General features: G+C 52.8%; 1 protein-coding gene across 6 annotated transcripts in view; it reads left to right on the forward strand.

The window, feature by feature from the left end:
- SUFU (SUFU negative regulator of hedgehog signaling) overlaps nt 1-14,150 on the forward strand; it is a 123,995-nt gene that overhangs the window by 107,264 nt on the left and 2,581 nt on the right. For 2 of the 6 annotated variants that reach the window (XM_019459269.2, XM_019459270.2), the window contains exons 11-12: nt 3,613-3,681; nt 6,097-9,328. The exons of 1 other annotated variant lie outside the window; for it this stretch is intronic. In XM_019459269.2, coding sequence (XP_019314814.1) covers nt 3,613-3,681; nt 6,097-6,186 — 159 coding nt within the window. In that variant the 3' untranslated portion in view covers nt 6,187-9,328. Of the gene's footprint in view, nt 1-3,612; nt 3,682-6,096; nt 9,329-14,150 lie in introns of those variants that run through there. 3 more of the 6 variants (XM_019459267.2, XM_019459268.2, XM_019459272.2) reach the window with 2 other exon arrangements.

A 14,150-nucleotide genomic window follows, 5' to 3' on the forward strand; every position in this document is an offset into this window, starting at 1 on the left:
TCCCACTTGGAAACCATCTTTGGGCATGGTTTGCCTTCCTTTCCAGTTGGCCAACTCAATTTTTGAGCAGCTGGGTGTCTATGGTACTCAGCCGTCTTGAGCTAATCAGGGTTGTTCTTCTCGAGGAGATATAGGTCTGGCTGGGGTTAGGATGGCTGGTTTTCCAGGCCATCGGTAGAAGCCAAAGTCACCTTTACCTCCTCTTTCAGAGGAGAGAGAGAAGAGTTAGCCGTGAGTAAACAAGGCTTCTAGAATTGAGGTATTTTCTCCAGACAGGAAAAAGAGTATCCTCTACCACCATGAGGTCAGATCACTGTTCTAAAGTCCAGGAGCCTTGTCTCCTCTCGACACCGGCTCGTCTGCAAAATGGGGGCGATAGTTACCGCCTTTGCGGGACTGCCAGGAGGGTTCCGTGAAACAATACCAGTCAAGCGCTTAGCCCAGTGCCCCGCACATGGAGGAGGCACCACTGCTTCTGCCACTGGTGGTGTTATCATTGCCACTGTCATCATAACCATCCTGTTTTCATTTGTGGCAGAGCCAGGCAGCTCCACAGGGACCCAGTGAGCTTCAAGAGCCCCAAGCGTAGCATCGCAGGCTTTTCCCACAGTTGCATCACAACGGCGAGTCTGTTGCTCATGAGAGCGCCCAGGAGCTGCTCCGTCACAGTTGTCTATCTCCAGTGTCCTGTGGATAAGATCTGTTACCATTCTCAGCTCCAGGTCTGAAATATACAAAGAACAGGGCCTGCTTGTTCAATCCAAGCTTCTAAGGTTTAACTCCCAAAGGAAATTAAATTAGCTGCCTGCAGCTATGACAGTCTGTCGTGTTTCTTTGCAGGGAATGTCACCCTTAATATCATGCAGATCTTATGTATAATTTTCTCTGTTTAATTCTTTTAAAATAATGTGAAGTTTCCAGCAGGAACCAGCAAAGCACCAAAAGTGAAAATTGAGGAGTAACTAGGGTTTGTCCCCTTTTCTGGTCTTGCCATCCCTTCCGCCAGCCGGGTATAAAATGAGTCCACACACAGAGGGTACGCGCTTGGTGGCTGTTCTGCTAAAAGCCACCATAGCGTACCCTCTCTCCCCCACCTATTCCAGACCTTTGTCACAGGAACTGGCTTAGGACGGAACTCCACGTTAGTGGGGTTGCCTTTCCCTTTGTCGAAAAATGGCTCTTTGGTGTCTCACTGGGTGGTCCAGTCCCGGTGAACCCTCCCCTCCACCTCAGCCCAGCACTATAGTCCCAGACCTATTTACCTTTCTGGCAGAAAGTCCCTCCCTCCAGATTATTTGTGGCTTAGAAATCAGCCCGGCCTGGCCCAGACTGGAGCCATTGTAATGTAATTGGGTTTTAGGTATGCTCGTGTTTGTGCTAGCATTTGCAGAGATGGCAGCAAGCCCCGGAAATGCCAAAACCATGAATGTGACTTTTGTACTCCTCCCGCAGACTGGCGATAACTGGTAGGGAAACTCTGGACTTTGAGAGGGGGGGACCCTGGGATAATGGAGGGGCATGGGCCCTGGCAGTGGGAAGACTGAGGTGTGATTAGGAAAGAGTCCCTGGAGTCTGGGAGTGCTCAAGGTGCACTTGGAAGAAGAATGTGGGTGGAGGGCCCCACCCCCACCCCAAGTGGGCATTTCTCTCCACTGACTTTGCCTGTCTAAATCTGGTCTCTGCCCTCACCTGAGGCCTGAGCTCCTCAAACAGAAGGAAAAAAAAAGAAAAAATTCGGTGAGATGGGAGCCAATGGTCAGAGCCGGTTTGCTGCTGACTGTGGGCTTGCAGCCTGGGAGGATGTCCTTTGGCTCCCTGTCAACCAGGAGAGGGTGCATGTCCAGGTAGAGTGTAGACTGCTTTCATGCCTATGTCTCTGGGGCTCCGCCCAGGGCCAGGCCTAGCAGAGGCACCCAGGGAATGCTGTGGGATTGAACAGATTGATGGGCAGATGAGTGGAAGAATGAATAAATGTGTAAATGTTGTGGGGGGAAGAGCAGTACTTCAGGGATGACTTTAGAGTCCAGACACGACTGGGATATGGTCTTAGCTCAGCCACGCACAAGCCACGTGACATTGGGCAAATTACCTAACTTGTCTGTGCCTCAGTTTCCTCATCTGTGAGGAGACTGAAGGGGATAAGATACACTGAGCAGTCAACACAGTGCTTGGTCCAGAGGTGGTTTGCTCGCTCGGGGTCATTTTCTCATTCCTCGCTCCCACCTCCAGGCCATCAACTTCCTTCCTCTGGAGCCCTCCGTCCTCTGTGGTCCCCAGCAACCCTGCTTGCTGCTCCCCCACACTGCTCTGCCATTTTACTTCATCTCACAAGCTGACTGTGTTCCAAATATTGAAACTTCTCTTCTTCCCAGAGTGGACAACTCCCAGGGGAAACCTGAAGGGTATTTTCTCAAGTTCTCGATCCCCATCCTTCTAAAGGGGCTTCCCTCAGAAGAGTCACTCACCTTGGTCTTCACCCCATTGTCCTTCTTCCTCTGTGCCTCACCCAAGGTGTTCAGAGTTTGCTGGAGGAGGCAGAACAGAGGCAGGTGGAGCCACAGCCTGGAGGGTAGGGAAGGGTCAGGTGTGGAGACCAGGAGGCTCCTGGACCAGCACAGGAAGGAAAAGGGTGGAAGAGAGAGTCAGGTTGGGAAGAGGAAAGACATCCTCAGCCTGGGCCCATTGTGGTGCAGGCCTGGTGTGAGCTTGGCCTAGCTCTGCAGAGCCAGCCTGAGCCAGTTGGGGAAATGGCCCACCAGCTTGAAGAAGGCCTGTGAGGGTAGTGGTTGTGCCAGTTGAGTAGTGGGGCCAGGCTGTCCTGAACATCAAAGCATGAAGTGACAAGGCATCAGACTAGAGCAGTGAAGTGGGACAGCTGGGAGGTGACTTGGAGGAGAGGTTTCTCGAAGGAAGCCTTGGAGAGCTCAGTGGCTGAGTGAGCCCAGCAGGGCAGGGGTTTGGGAGCTTCCCGCTTGAGATGTGGATACTGCGGAGGGAAACAGGTTGAGAGCCCCTTTCCCATCTGTAAAATGAGAGAGATTGGTGCACAATCTGCAAATTCTCCAGCTCACACATTCTTGGATGTACCTTCTGGGGCATTTCTAGATTCCACACGAGGCTTGTATTCCAAATCCAAACAGACTTCTTTTGTCCTACCAAGTGGGGGGTAAAGAGGAACATGTGAGCCCAGTTGGGCACGGAGGATGGTTGGCAATCTCCGTTCCCCAGCCATCAGCTTTTCTGTTTCCCCTCTGCTGCACTACCTCGTGCAGGGGGCCCGAACTGCCAAACAGGCTCTTTTCCTGCCCTTTCCTTTGTCCCTTCTGGGGACCGGCAGTACCATTCTCCCACGTACCTGCACCTTGCTTCCCCGTTGTCCTGTGACAGCCCTCCTTCACTGTCCTCGTCCCTCTGATATGGCAGGCTGGTGGGAGTTGGGGGGAAATGACAGTCAGGGATAGGCTTCCAGCACGTCCCTCTGTCCCTAGAACAGATCCACCACGGGCTCATATCTCCTCCGTGGCCAGAAGAAAGATCCACAGCTTGGCAGTTGGCAAAAAGACCATATATTAAGAAATAATAATAAAAGCCTGTCTTGTGCCTTCTTCCCAGATTCTGTTGACTGAAGAGTTTGTAGAGAAAATGTTGGAGGACTTAGAAGATTTGACTTCTCCAGAGGAAGTAAGCCTGTTTGATTCTCTCTAACAGCGGCTTCCAGTCTCCAGGAGCCTGTGTGTGTCTTTCCATCTGTCTGTCTCCAAGGTGTGGGGATAGGCTGGAAAGGAGACCCTGGAGATGTTAAACAGCTTTATTTCTGTCTTCCCACCACCCCCTGCCCCACCCCAGCTGCCATAAGGACACCCAGCAAATTGTCCAAATAGGTGGCTCCGAGAACCTCATTGAAGAGGCAGCCAGGGCCTTTGGGCTAGTGGTTCTCCTCAGCCCCTGCTGTTCCCTGGCAGGTTCTGAACAGAAAGCCCACGCCTGCTGCCAGAGAACATTCCACTGGGGAGTTCTGGTGGGCAGTAAGGGACTCCTGCTCTCGCCTCAGGCCACCCAGGAGCCAGCCTCCTTCCTTCTCCAGCCATGAGCTCTCCCTTCTTGGTCTGCCTCTTCCAGCAGGAGGAGCTGGCAGGCCAGGTGGGGGCTTGTGCCTTCCCTGGCTACTCATCTGGGGTACATGAATGGAGCCCATAATCCCCTTTGTTTTTCTTCCTTGTTCCTGGCATCCTCATTTGCAGGGACTTACCTCATCCTGGAAAGTCCCGTCCCCTCCCCCGGCCTCCTACTAAGCTGCACCCCAGTGGGATCTGAGCCTTCCTGGCCTCAATGCCCCATAGGTTAGTGGAACATTAGCAACCTAGCCAGGCCTCTGGAGGGCCCTCCTCTGCCTATGCGAGAGACAGACAGATGCTTCTATTGGCCTTTCTGCCGGGAAGTGTGTTTGGGGGAGAACTCCTTCACCTCCCAGCAGCCAGGCTTTCAAGCCAGAGGGAGGCCATACAGGGGCTAGATTTCAGCCAGGGCTGGAGTTTACAGCTGCCAGGGCTCCCAGGGCCGTATCAGCCAGGACATGGTGGCCTCTGATGTCCACCAGGTGGAGGAGAGAACACAGGGTGAGACTGTCCTATCCAGGTCTCCAGGTGGACAGGAACTCCTCAGAACCTGAGGTCACCTCTGCCCTCTGGGATGTGGCTTGATAAATTAACTCATTTATACATTCCAAAGTCACCAAGCACCCAGTCTGTGCCAGCCAATCAACCCCCACAAGTCACCGGTCCCTGAGGCCTGGCTCCTATTCACTCAGACCAGAGCCAGCTGCCCAGAAGTGCTTCCGGAGAGGCCGTGTCGCACTAGGATGGCACCGTGCCAGACTGCTGCTTTGAGCTTGGGTGTTGAAGGGGTAGGAGGGGGACAGTCCAGGCAGGAGGGACAGGAGCCAGGGGGAGCTTAGGAAAGTAGGTCACTAAAAATGACTTTTTTTTTTTTTTTTTTTGCTTCTCTGTCCAGAGGCTGTCCCCACATCCTGCCCCACTCTCCACTCACTTTGGTCCTGGCTTGGACAAGTCCCCCATCAGAGGAAGGGAGAGGGGGCCAGCCAGGAAGTATTAGGCCCGTCCACTTCCAGCCCCAGCTCTAGGCAGGCTGAGGGCCCTGTTCTTCCCACCTTTCCAGGCTGGGCTGACTTCTCACCTAGCCCTGGGACAGTAGGAGACATAAACAGCAGACCCAGTTTCCAAGTCAGTGAGCATCTAGTGAGTACCAGCTGTGTACCAGACCACATGCAAGGTCCTGGAGAGGGAATAAGATGTATCAGCCTCTTTCCCCTACCCCAAACAGAAGCTGGAGAAACAAAAGTGTAAGCAAATCCGTGATTCCTGGGCTGGGGTAGGAAGAACTTGGACTCTCTTTGGCTTCCTCTGGCACCATGCTCAGGCTGGTAACCCTGGGTAACAGATGAGCTTGAATCAAGGAGAGCAGGATGGGGATGCACCAGGCCCAAGAAATCACCTCCAGCCACCCTTGTCCTGCTCCCCTGCTCCCACTGAGGCCAAGCCAGGGCCTCCTTCCCTTTGGACCCTTTGGCCAAGGGCACAGAGGGCAGGTTCCAGGGTCCTTCTGCACCAGCCTCTGGAAGAGAAGCCATGGCAGGGACAGGACCACAAAGTTCCAGACCTCAAGCCACTTCCCTGTATCATCTGCACCCTCCCCCTGCCCCCCATCCCCCCAGCCCCAGGGCCTCAGGGAGCAGATTCCTTACATGCTTGTGGCCGGAGGCAGAACCAAGGAAGTGAGCTGGAGGGAGGTCAGCACAGTCAAGAAAGAGTTAGAAAACATGCCTCCTCCAACCCCAGTTAATTATTGGCAGGGCAAGGGGAAAGAAGGGGTCACCGAACTCCAGCAGCTTGACCCCAGCCACCCACCTGGGAATAGCATTTGCAGTTGAAGCCAGGCAACCAGTGGCCTCTCTTGCCCCCAGCACCTGGGGGACAGAGCATGGGTGAGGGCCCTGGCCTCTCTTTAGGCAGCCTGGAAAGAAGGCAGTAAGTTCTGCTAACTGTGTGCACTCTGGCTCTGTGCTTGCTCCCTCCACAGTTCAAACTTCCCAAAGAGTACAGCTGGCCTGAAAAGAAGCTGAAAGTCTCCATTCTGCCCGACGTGGTGTTCGATAGTCCACTGCACTAGCCTGGGCTGGGCCCTGCAGGGGCCAAGGGAGAGCCCAGCTGCTCCCCGGTGACTTCCAGTATAACAACTGCGTAAAAGAGATTCCCACAAATAAAAGGACAAGTGTGAGGATGACTGCGCAGCCACCGCACCCCCGCCTCACCTGCAGCTCAGGGGCCTCACCCCCCAGCCAGCCAAGCCCCCTGGGCTGGGAGCCGGCAAATGCAAACCTTCCCCTCCAGCTGCTGCCACAGGCTGTGGTTTGAGATTTGACTCTGGACCTTCGATGTGCCCTTAGGTGGAGACAGGCCTCATCCTCACCTATCCCCTGCCACGCAGTCCAGCACGAGGGAGTGGAGTGGCCGCGTGTGTGCCCTGCCCAGTTCTGCTCTGGGAAGCCTTTGGTAGGCAAGCTCCTCTGGCCACGGAACAGCTCCTCCGGCCGTGTTTGCTTTTCTTCCTCCTTATTTTATTTTGTAGAAACCGGATGGTATTTTATTGGTCTTCAAAGATGTCCAGAAGCCGTGTATATAATGTTTTTTAAACAGAACTTTATTCCCAGATGAACTTTCTCATTCTCTAGGACAGGGGCCTAGGGCCGTCTCGCCCTCCCTGAGCCACCACCAGAGAAGGTGCCGGTGTCCGCCTGCCAGCCCAGGGCCCAGAGGAGCCAGCTTCACAGAGAGGCTTTTCTTCCCAGCTGGGCCTGGTGGAGCCTGGGGCAGGGGGAGAGCTGACTTCCGCCCCCATGCAGCCTTCAGCCGAGTTTCGCTGGGGCCAGGAGGACGTGCTGCCTGTTCTCAAGTGGACTAGGCCCCTGGCAGAGTTCAAGGACCACCAGGGTCTCAGAGGCTTGGTAGCCCCGGCCCCATCTTCCGGGCCTAGTCCACCCAGCCAGGCTCGCCTGAGAGGGTGAGGCCCAGCACTGCGTAGACCATCCCCACCTGCCCCTCAGGGCCTAGGTCTCCAGCTCTTTGACCAGTCCGGTCCCATTTCCTCATCCCCTGGGCCTCCCAGCCTCCAGGCTGCAGGACTCTGGCATATTAAAAATGGAAAAAATCAACTTCTCAACATGTCCTTCACTTTGATTTTGCAAACACCGCACTCTGCCGCCCTCCTCCTCCCTGCATCCATTCTTTTCTCGTCTTTCCTTCCCCATTTCCTTCCCTGGGTCTCTTTCCCTGCATCCTGGCCTCTCATTGTCTCTTGCCCCCCTACTGCAGAACTCATGGTCTTCCTCCCAGAAACAGACCAATCTCTGGCCCGTGGGTTTAGGGTTCCTCTTGGGTTATCTCCCACTTCTGACCTGGAATCAACAAGCCCCTTTCGTGCCCTCTTACCTCCGACTCTAGGGACTGCTATTTCAAGATCACCCCTCAGGCCTTTCCAAAGCAAACTCCTTTTGTCTTGTCGGGGACCTAATAGGACCACGCACTGCCCCATCTGCACTGCCATACACACGTGGGCACCACCATAGTGCTACAGGAGGCCCATGGGGGGCAGGACCCCTCTGATGAGAGATTCAGCCAAAGAGCTGCCTCTAGGGGTCATGAGGGCAGTGGCCAGGCCCTCCAGGGAGCAAGATCTGGACCTCCAAGGGACCACTGGGGCCTGGCTGCTTCTCTGCACATACCCTCAGGGCTACTCAGTTAACTCCATCAGACTCAGAGCTTCAAGGTAGATCAGCCTGGAGTAGGGGGAAAGATAGGCTCCAGGCCTCCACCAATGAAGAGGAAGCTCCTTTGGACCTGATGTTGGCAGTAGCTGTGCCTTCTGCTCCAAGGACTTTTCCAAAAGGACATTTTTTCTGGCCTTCGCGCACCATAGAATCACTGCCTTTGAAGCTCTTGTCATCTGATGTTTCATGGCCAGAGAGGTGCCCTTAGCTTGTCTCCTTTCCTTGCCACCCTGACCTTGCCTCTCCACAAATTCTTTCCTTCTGGGGACCTGCCTCTTCCTGTCTGGTTTGGCTGATGGGGAGGAGGGTATTTTCTGGGCTAAGCTTTGTCATCAGTATGGGAGGCAGGCGGGAAGCAGGTGAGCTCTGAGACAATGAGCGTGAAGCCTGTGGCCCCTTCCTGCCCCGTGATGTCAGGAACCTCCAAGGTCCGGCTGAGGCCAGGTGTCCATCTCCTTTCCCTACAGTGCATTGGCTCTGGTGGAGTAGCAGAGCATACACCATCTCTGACCTGGCCTTCCAGAGGTTTCTCTGGGAGGGGGACTCTCTACTGAGCTTCTGGCTGGGGAGAAGGGACCCTCACTGAGGACCAAGTGAGGCCGACCGTGTAGCATGCCCAGCATAGCACCTGGCATATGGTGGGTACTCATTAAATGCCTCTTTCCCTCCCTGCAGCTCTTTGGGAGCCCTGACATAGTGAGTTGGGGAGGTAAGAAGCCTCCCTCCCCAAATCTGCACCTTTCAGAGGCTTCCTTGTGGCTTGCCCAGTCCCTCCCTCCAGGTCCCTGTGGCTAAAGCTTCTGAGAGGAAGGGGCTCCCCCATGCAGTTGGACTTCCACGTACATATGGTACACTCTGGAACTTCTCAGGTCCAGTGTGGGCTACAAGAGGACCACAGACCCAGCTGTCATTCTGACAGGTAGAGCGGTTCATGCAAGGTCTCAGGTCTGGCCAGGGAGCTGGGTGCCTCTTCCTGCCCTTCTCTTCCTCTTCCAAAGGCAAGCCTTCAGGGCAGGAACCAGGAAGCCTTGGGGAGAGTCTAAAGGGCTAGAGCATTTTAAAAAATAAACACAGGGTCTTGGGACTGGGTTTTGAGATTGAGTTGAGAGCAGGGAAAAAACCCTGAAGGTTGGTGCCCCTATGGGGCAGACCAGTAGAGAACTCCCTTGACTGTATTTTTTTATCTGGTGGTCTTTCCTCTCTGGCTTCCAGGTCCTCTATGCCAGGGGAGGTACCTAGGTCCCTGTTACAAGACAGGAGCCCTGTAGGGAGAGCCCTCCTTTTGTATAAGTACCTGAATGCTGCAGTGAGCAGACTTTTGTAAAATTTTATATTAGTTTCTAATGTCAATTGTGACTCGGTTCCTGGGGGCTGCAGCCAGCTTGGGACTTTTGTAAGAATTTTTGGGTGACTCACTTAGATGTCGTTTCCTTCTTGCTCCCTCTTCCTCTGTGTAATCTAAGTGCATTAAACATATTTGCAGAAGTGCCTGGATCTTGTGCTCCTTTCTGGATGCCTGGAGTAGGGGAGCGGAAAGCCTGGGGCCCTGGTAGAGGGGGTGGGTTGGACGCAGCCACTTAGAAGAAGCCAGGATGGGGGAAGGCCCCAGAAGACTGTTGTCGGGAGTGGTGGGGGTGCCAAGGAGCAGGATCACGCAGCTGGTGACTCTTCAGTCATGCAGAAATGACTTTGCAGAGACAGGCTCCTTTTCACTGGTCTTAAATTCCTCTAAGGTCGTGGGGGTAGGTGCAAGGCACAGGTCTGGGGAGATGAGTGGGTGGGTCAAGACCCTCTTTATTCCCCTTCTGCTCTCCTCTCACCAAAAAGCCCTTTCCCCTTGGGAAGGTGGGCCTTCCTTACCTCCCATTTTAGAGTCCTCGTGTCCCTTCCAGCGAGGGCCAGGAGACAGCCACTCCCCTAACCATCTAAGTTCAGCCTCCTAACCCACTGCCTGATAGCAGTTTGGAGGGGGCAGCCTCAGAGCCGTCACACCCACTGGGCGACACAGAAGCCAGCCTTCCCTTCCTGTGGCCTGGGTGAGGAGGTGATGGATCCTCCTTCCGTGGATTGCCCGGCTCCTGTTTCTTCGGGGCCTGGCATGGAACAACAGAGCCCAGTGCCCGTGGGGAGAAGACAACAGCCTGGGACCTCAGAGGCAGGAAGGAGAGGATCCACACCCAGACAGGGTACCCAGAACCTGCAGGACTGCTCTGGGCCTTCACGTGTTCTTTCCCTTCCTGCTGGGCCTAGCTGTCTGTCTGGGAGAACAGCAGGACCTTTTTTCTGGTCCTCAGGATGGAGCCGTAGCACCCAGAGGCTTCTGCTGGAGCTACTGGCAGAAGTCCTGGGGGGATCACGAGAAGGGAGGGGGCAAAGGGTGTCATTTCTTATGAAAGGACTGGACTCCCTGTCCTCTTTGAGAACCAGTCGTATCTGGGGGACTTTCCCCAAGCCGAGGTCAGTACTCCTTCCCTGTGAACTCCTACTGAACTGTGGCTGGCCCCTGGAACAGTGGGGCAGGTCCTGTCTGGGGCCCTCAGTCACTCTGGCAGTCAGAGCAAGGGAGCTGGGAGGGTCTGGAGCCAGGCTGACAAGCGCAGGGCGGCCCAGGCCACACCCCTTCCCCTTTTCTTTTCTCCTTGGAGGTTGGGGGGTGATTATCTAATCTTCCTCATCTGACCAACCTAGAAGGACCCAGGGCCAGAGAGTTCCTGCCCCAGAGAGTACAGAATTGCAAGATTCTGTGTTTAGGTAGTTCCAGGAGATAGCACTAGGCTGTGGTTATTTCTGGAAAGAGGCTCCTGTGCCTATATCAGAGACCCCACCCTAGAAATCTGCCATGTGTTACGTAATGTAGCCTCCAAAAGACCTGTACATTCCTCCAGGTGTCGCTCTGCCCCATCTGGGGGGCAGGGGGTGGGATGGGGTTCAGGGGCCCTGGGTTGTGGGGAACCCACAGGCTCCAGAGCCATGGGGCTAGGGAGCCTGGGAGATTTGCCAAACTAGCCTGACCAGAAGGAGAATGCAAGCTGGAAGTGACTCAGTGCAGCCTGCCAGGCACTGAGGCAGCTACAGGTTGCAGCCCAGAGGAGGTGGGGAGACCAGGGTGGGGGTGAGGGATTGAGGCGCAGGGCAGGAAAAGGGAGAGATCTGTCCCAATACAGCAGCGGGGAGGCTGGGGGCCGGGGGAGGGGGGGGGGAGGGGGGAAGGGGGGAGGGCGGGGCAGGTCAGGATGTGGTTTGGGAGGGGCAACCATCTCCAGGCCCCTTCCTTGGGGGTACCATGGGACAGTCCCTTTCTCTCCTCCTTACTTCCAGAAGTCTTTGGGAGAGAGCTAAGGACAGGATGGGGGAGGGGGCAAGATGCCTGCTGGTGGGAGTCCATGGTCTGTGTTCGTTCACTCATTCTTTGAACAAATGCATGCTAGGCCCTCTGCTATACTCTGGGAGACTGGACACAGGCCCAGCCTTAAAGAGTATGTAGTGCAGTGGGGAAAACAGGGAAACAATTGCAAGGAAGAGCCATAAAAGAGAAAGGCAGTAAGCCGCTTTCCGTCCTACGCCAGCTCCACCACTTATTGTCAGTATGACTTTAGGTTTTTCATCTGCAAATGGATATTCACTTCACAGAGCTTTTGCAAGGATTATATGAGACAATACACATGAGACCCCTGACACATAGTAATTGCTCAATTAGCGTTAACCATTTATTAAAGGGCTATGCTAGGGTACAGACATAGGAAAGGTACCCAACCCCATCTGGGGAGATTAAAAAAGGCTTCCAGAAAGAAGTGACATCTAAGTCAAAACCTGAAGGATACTTAAGGATGAAGAGGGGTCTTTACTTTCAAAAGCCCTCCAGGCAGATGGAACAAGGACAAAGGCCCCCCCAACTCTTCTTGGGATCGGTAGAGTTCAAATTGCTTTAGGTTTAGGGCATCAAGCTTTCATTTGAGAGCCATTCCCTTGCCTGTTGGATGGAGAACATTTTGAAAGACAGCAAGATTAGAGGTAAGGCCCAGGCAGGCCCGGATTAAGGGAGAAGCAGTGGGGATGGAGAGAATGGAACTCATTCATTGATTCAACAAATATTTACTGAGCACCTACTACGTGATAGGTCCCATTCTAGGCACCAGAGATACATCATTAAAAGAAAATTCCTCCTGGGGTGCCTGGCTGGCTCAGGTGGTGGAACATGGCACTCTTGATCTCAGGGTTGTGAGTTTGAGCTCCACATTGGGTATAGAGATTACTAAATAAATAAATAAATAAATAAATAAAACTTTTTAAAAAATTTTCTCCTTTCACAGATCTTATATTTTAGTGTTGGGAGGTGGATAATATTTGTTCAAAATAGAGTACAGAGGGGTGCCTGGGTGGCTCAGTTGGTTAAGTGTCTGACTTTGGCTCAGGTCATGATCTCGTGGTTCTTGAGTTCAAGCCCTGCATCAGGCTCTGTGCTGACAGCTTGGAGCCTGGAGCCTGCTTTGGATTCTGTGACTCCCTCTCTCTCTGCCCCTCCCCTACTCACTCTCTGTCTCTCAAAAAATAAATAAACGTTAAAAAAAGTTTTTGAAAAATAGAATACAGAGTACATGGGTATATGCGCTCGGGACAAAAAATAAAGCAGAGGAGGAGAGACGGTGAGGGTTGGGGTGGAGTGTGTTTTTAAATACAGAGGTCAAGGAAGGCCTCGCTGCATAGGTGACATTTGAGCAAACAATCTCAATGATAGGAAGAAGCGTGCAATAGGGACATCTGGAGGAAACGTGGTCCAGGCAAAGTAAAGGGCAACTGCAAAGACCCCAGGGGTAGGGGGAGACACACCAGGTTTACTTAAGGAACAGAAGAGGAAGCCAGTGTGGCTAGAGCAGAATGAGAGAGGAATAACGGGAGATTACTTATACAGATGGCAGATTGTGTAGGACCTTGCAGGCAATTATAAAACTTTGACTTTTACTCTGGTTGAAGTGGGAAGCCATTGGGAGATTTTGAGCAGTGGAGTGACACAATCTAACACATTTTTAAAAGATTTCTCCGGCTACTGTGTTGAGAACTGACTCCAGAAGGTAAAGGCAGAAGCAGAGAAACCAGTCAGGATCTAGGAAACAATCCAGGCTAGAGATTATGGTGAACTAATGGAGATGTGAAGAAGTAGTCGAGATTTGCTGAAGGTTTAGCTATGGAATGTTCACCGAGAAGTGGAAGACGGCAGTGGGAGAGGGGCGAGTGGGGGGAAGTGTGCAGAAATTAGTACAATTTAGGACATGATGACTGAGATGTTCATTGTACCTCCAAGTGAAGATGTCAAGTAGGCAACTAGTATACAAGTGGATAATCTGAAAGATATTTAACAAAGGATCTATAACACCTGATGACTGATTGAATGGATAAGGGAGGTGAAAGACAGGGAGATATTAAGGTAGCCTCCCTGATCCTTGGCTTGGTGATTAAGTGGCTGACAGGTCCACTGACTGAGATGGGGGACGCAGTGGAGGAGAACAGGCTGGAATGTGAAGAAGATGATGAGTTTAGTTTCCAATACATTGAATTCAAAGTGCCCGTGGGACATCTGGGTGGACAGCATTGGTTGGCTACCTGATCTGCAATCAGGAGGGTAAATGTGTGGGCTGGAGATACTGACTGGGGAGTCACCAGTAGACAGAAATAAAGCTTTAGGAGCCAAAGGCTCCAGGTAGCCAGTGTCGATTATTAGCAAGAGACTAGGTTGGAGGGCAGGACTCTGCGGACTGTCAACTTTTATGAGATGGAAATTGGAGAAGTCTGTGGTTAGAAAGATAAGAAGAAAATCAGAAGAAGAGTGTGATGTCTTACAAGTTAAGGGGAGCGGTCTAGAAAGGTAAGGAATGCAAGGAATCCTTATCCTGGAGGGCATTGGTGAGGAAGACAGAGAAGGACCCTGTAGCTGCTCTAAGATAGACTTTGTTTTTTCTCCTCACCATCTTTAGAACATGGAATTAAGAATTAGGACTTGGAAGCCATTTTCTCCTTGTTTGTTCATTCAGACATGCAAGCATTCATTTATTCATCCATTCAGGATAAGATTTCCCATGTGAGGGGATGCCAAGTGCTGAAGACAGAGGCTCTGTCCATAAAGGGACTACATTACCACCCCACCCCCCATCAGGAATAAAGACATGGAGGTCCTAGAGCAGAGAGGCTCTCTGGTTTTATGGAAGGATCAGTGACCCATGGGTTATACTGAATTGGATTTGAATCTCAGTTCTACCATTTAGAACGTTAATTGCTGATGACTCCAAAATCTATAATCTCAGGACAAACCTTC

Source organism: Panthera pardus, unplaced genomic scaffold (assembly GCF_024362965.1).
Source record: "Panthera pardus isolate Hobbes unplaced genomic scaffold, ASM2436296v1 HiC_scaffold_22, whole genome shotgun sequence".
NCBI lineage: Eukaryota > Metazoa > Chordata > Mammalia > Carnivora > Felidae > Panthera > Panthera pardus.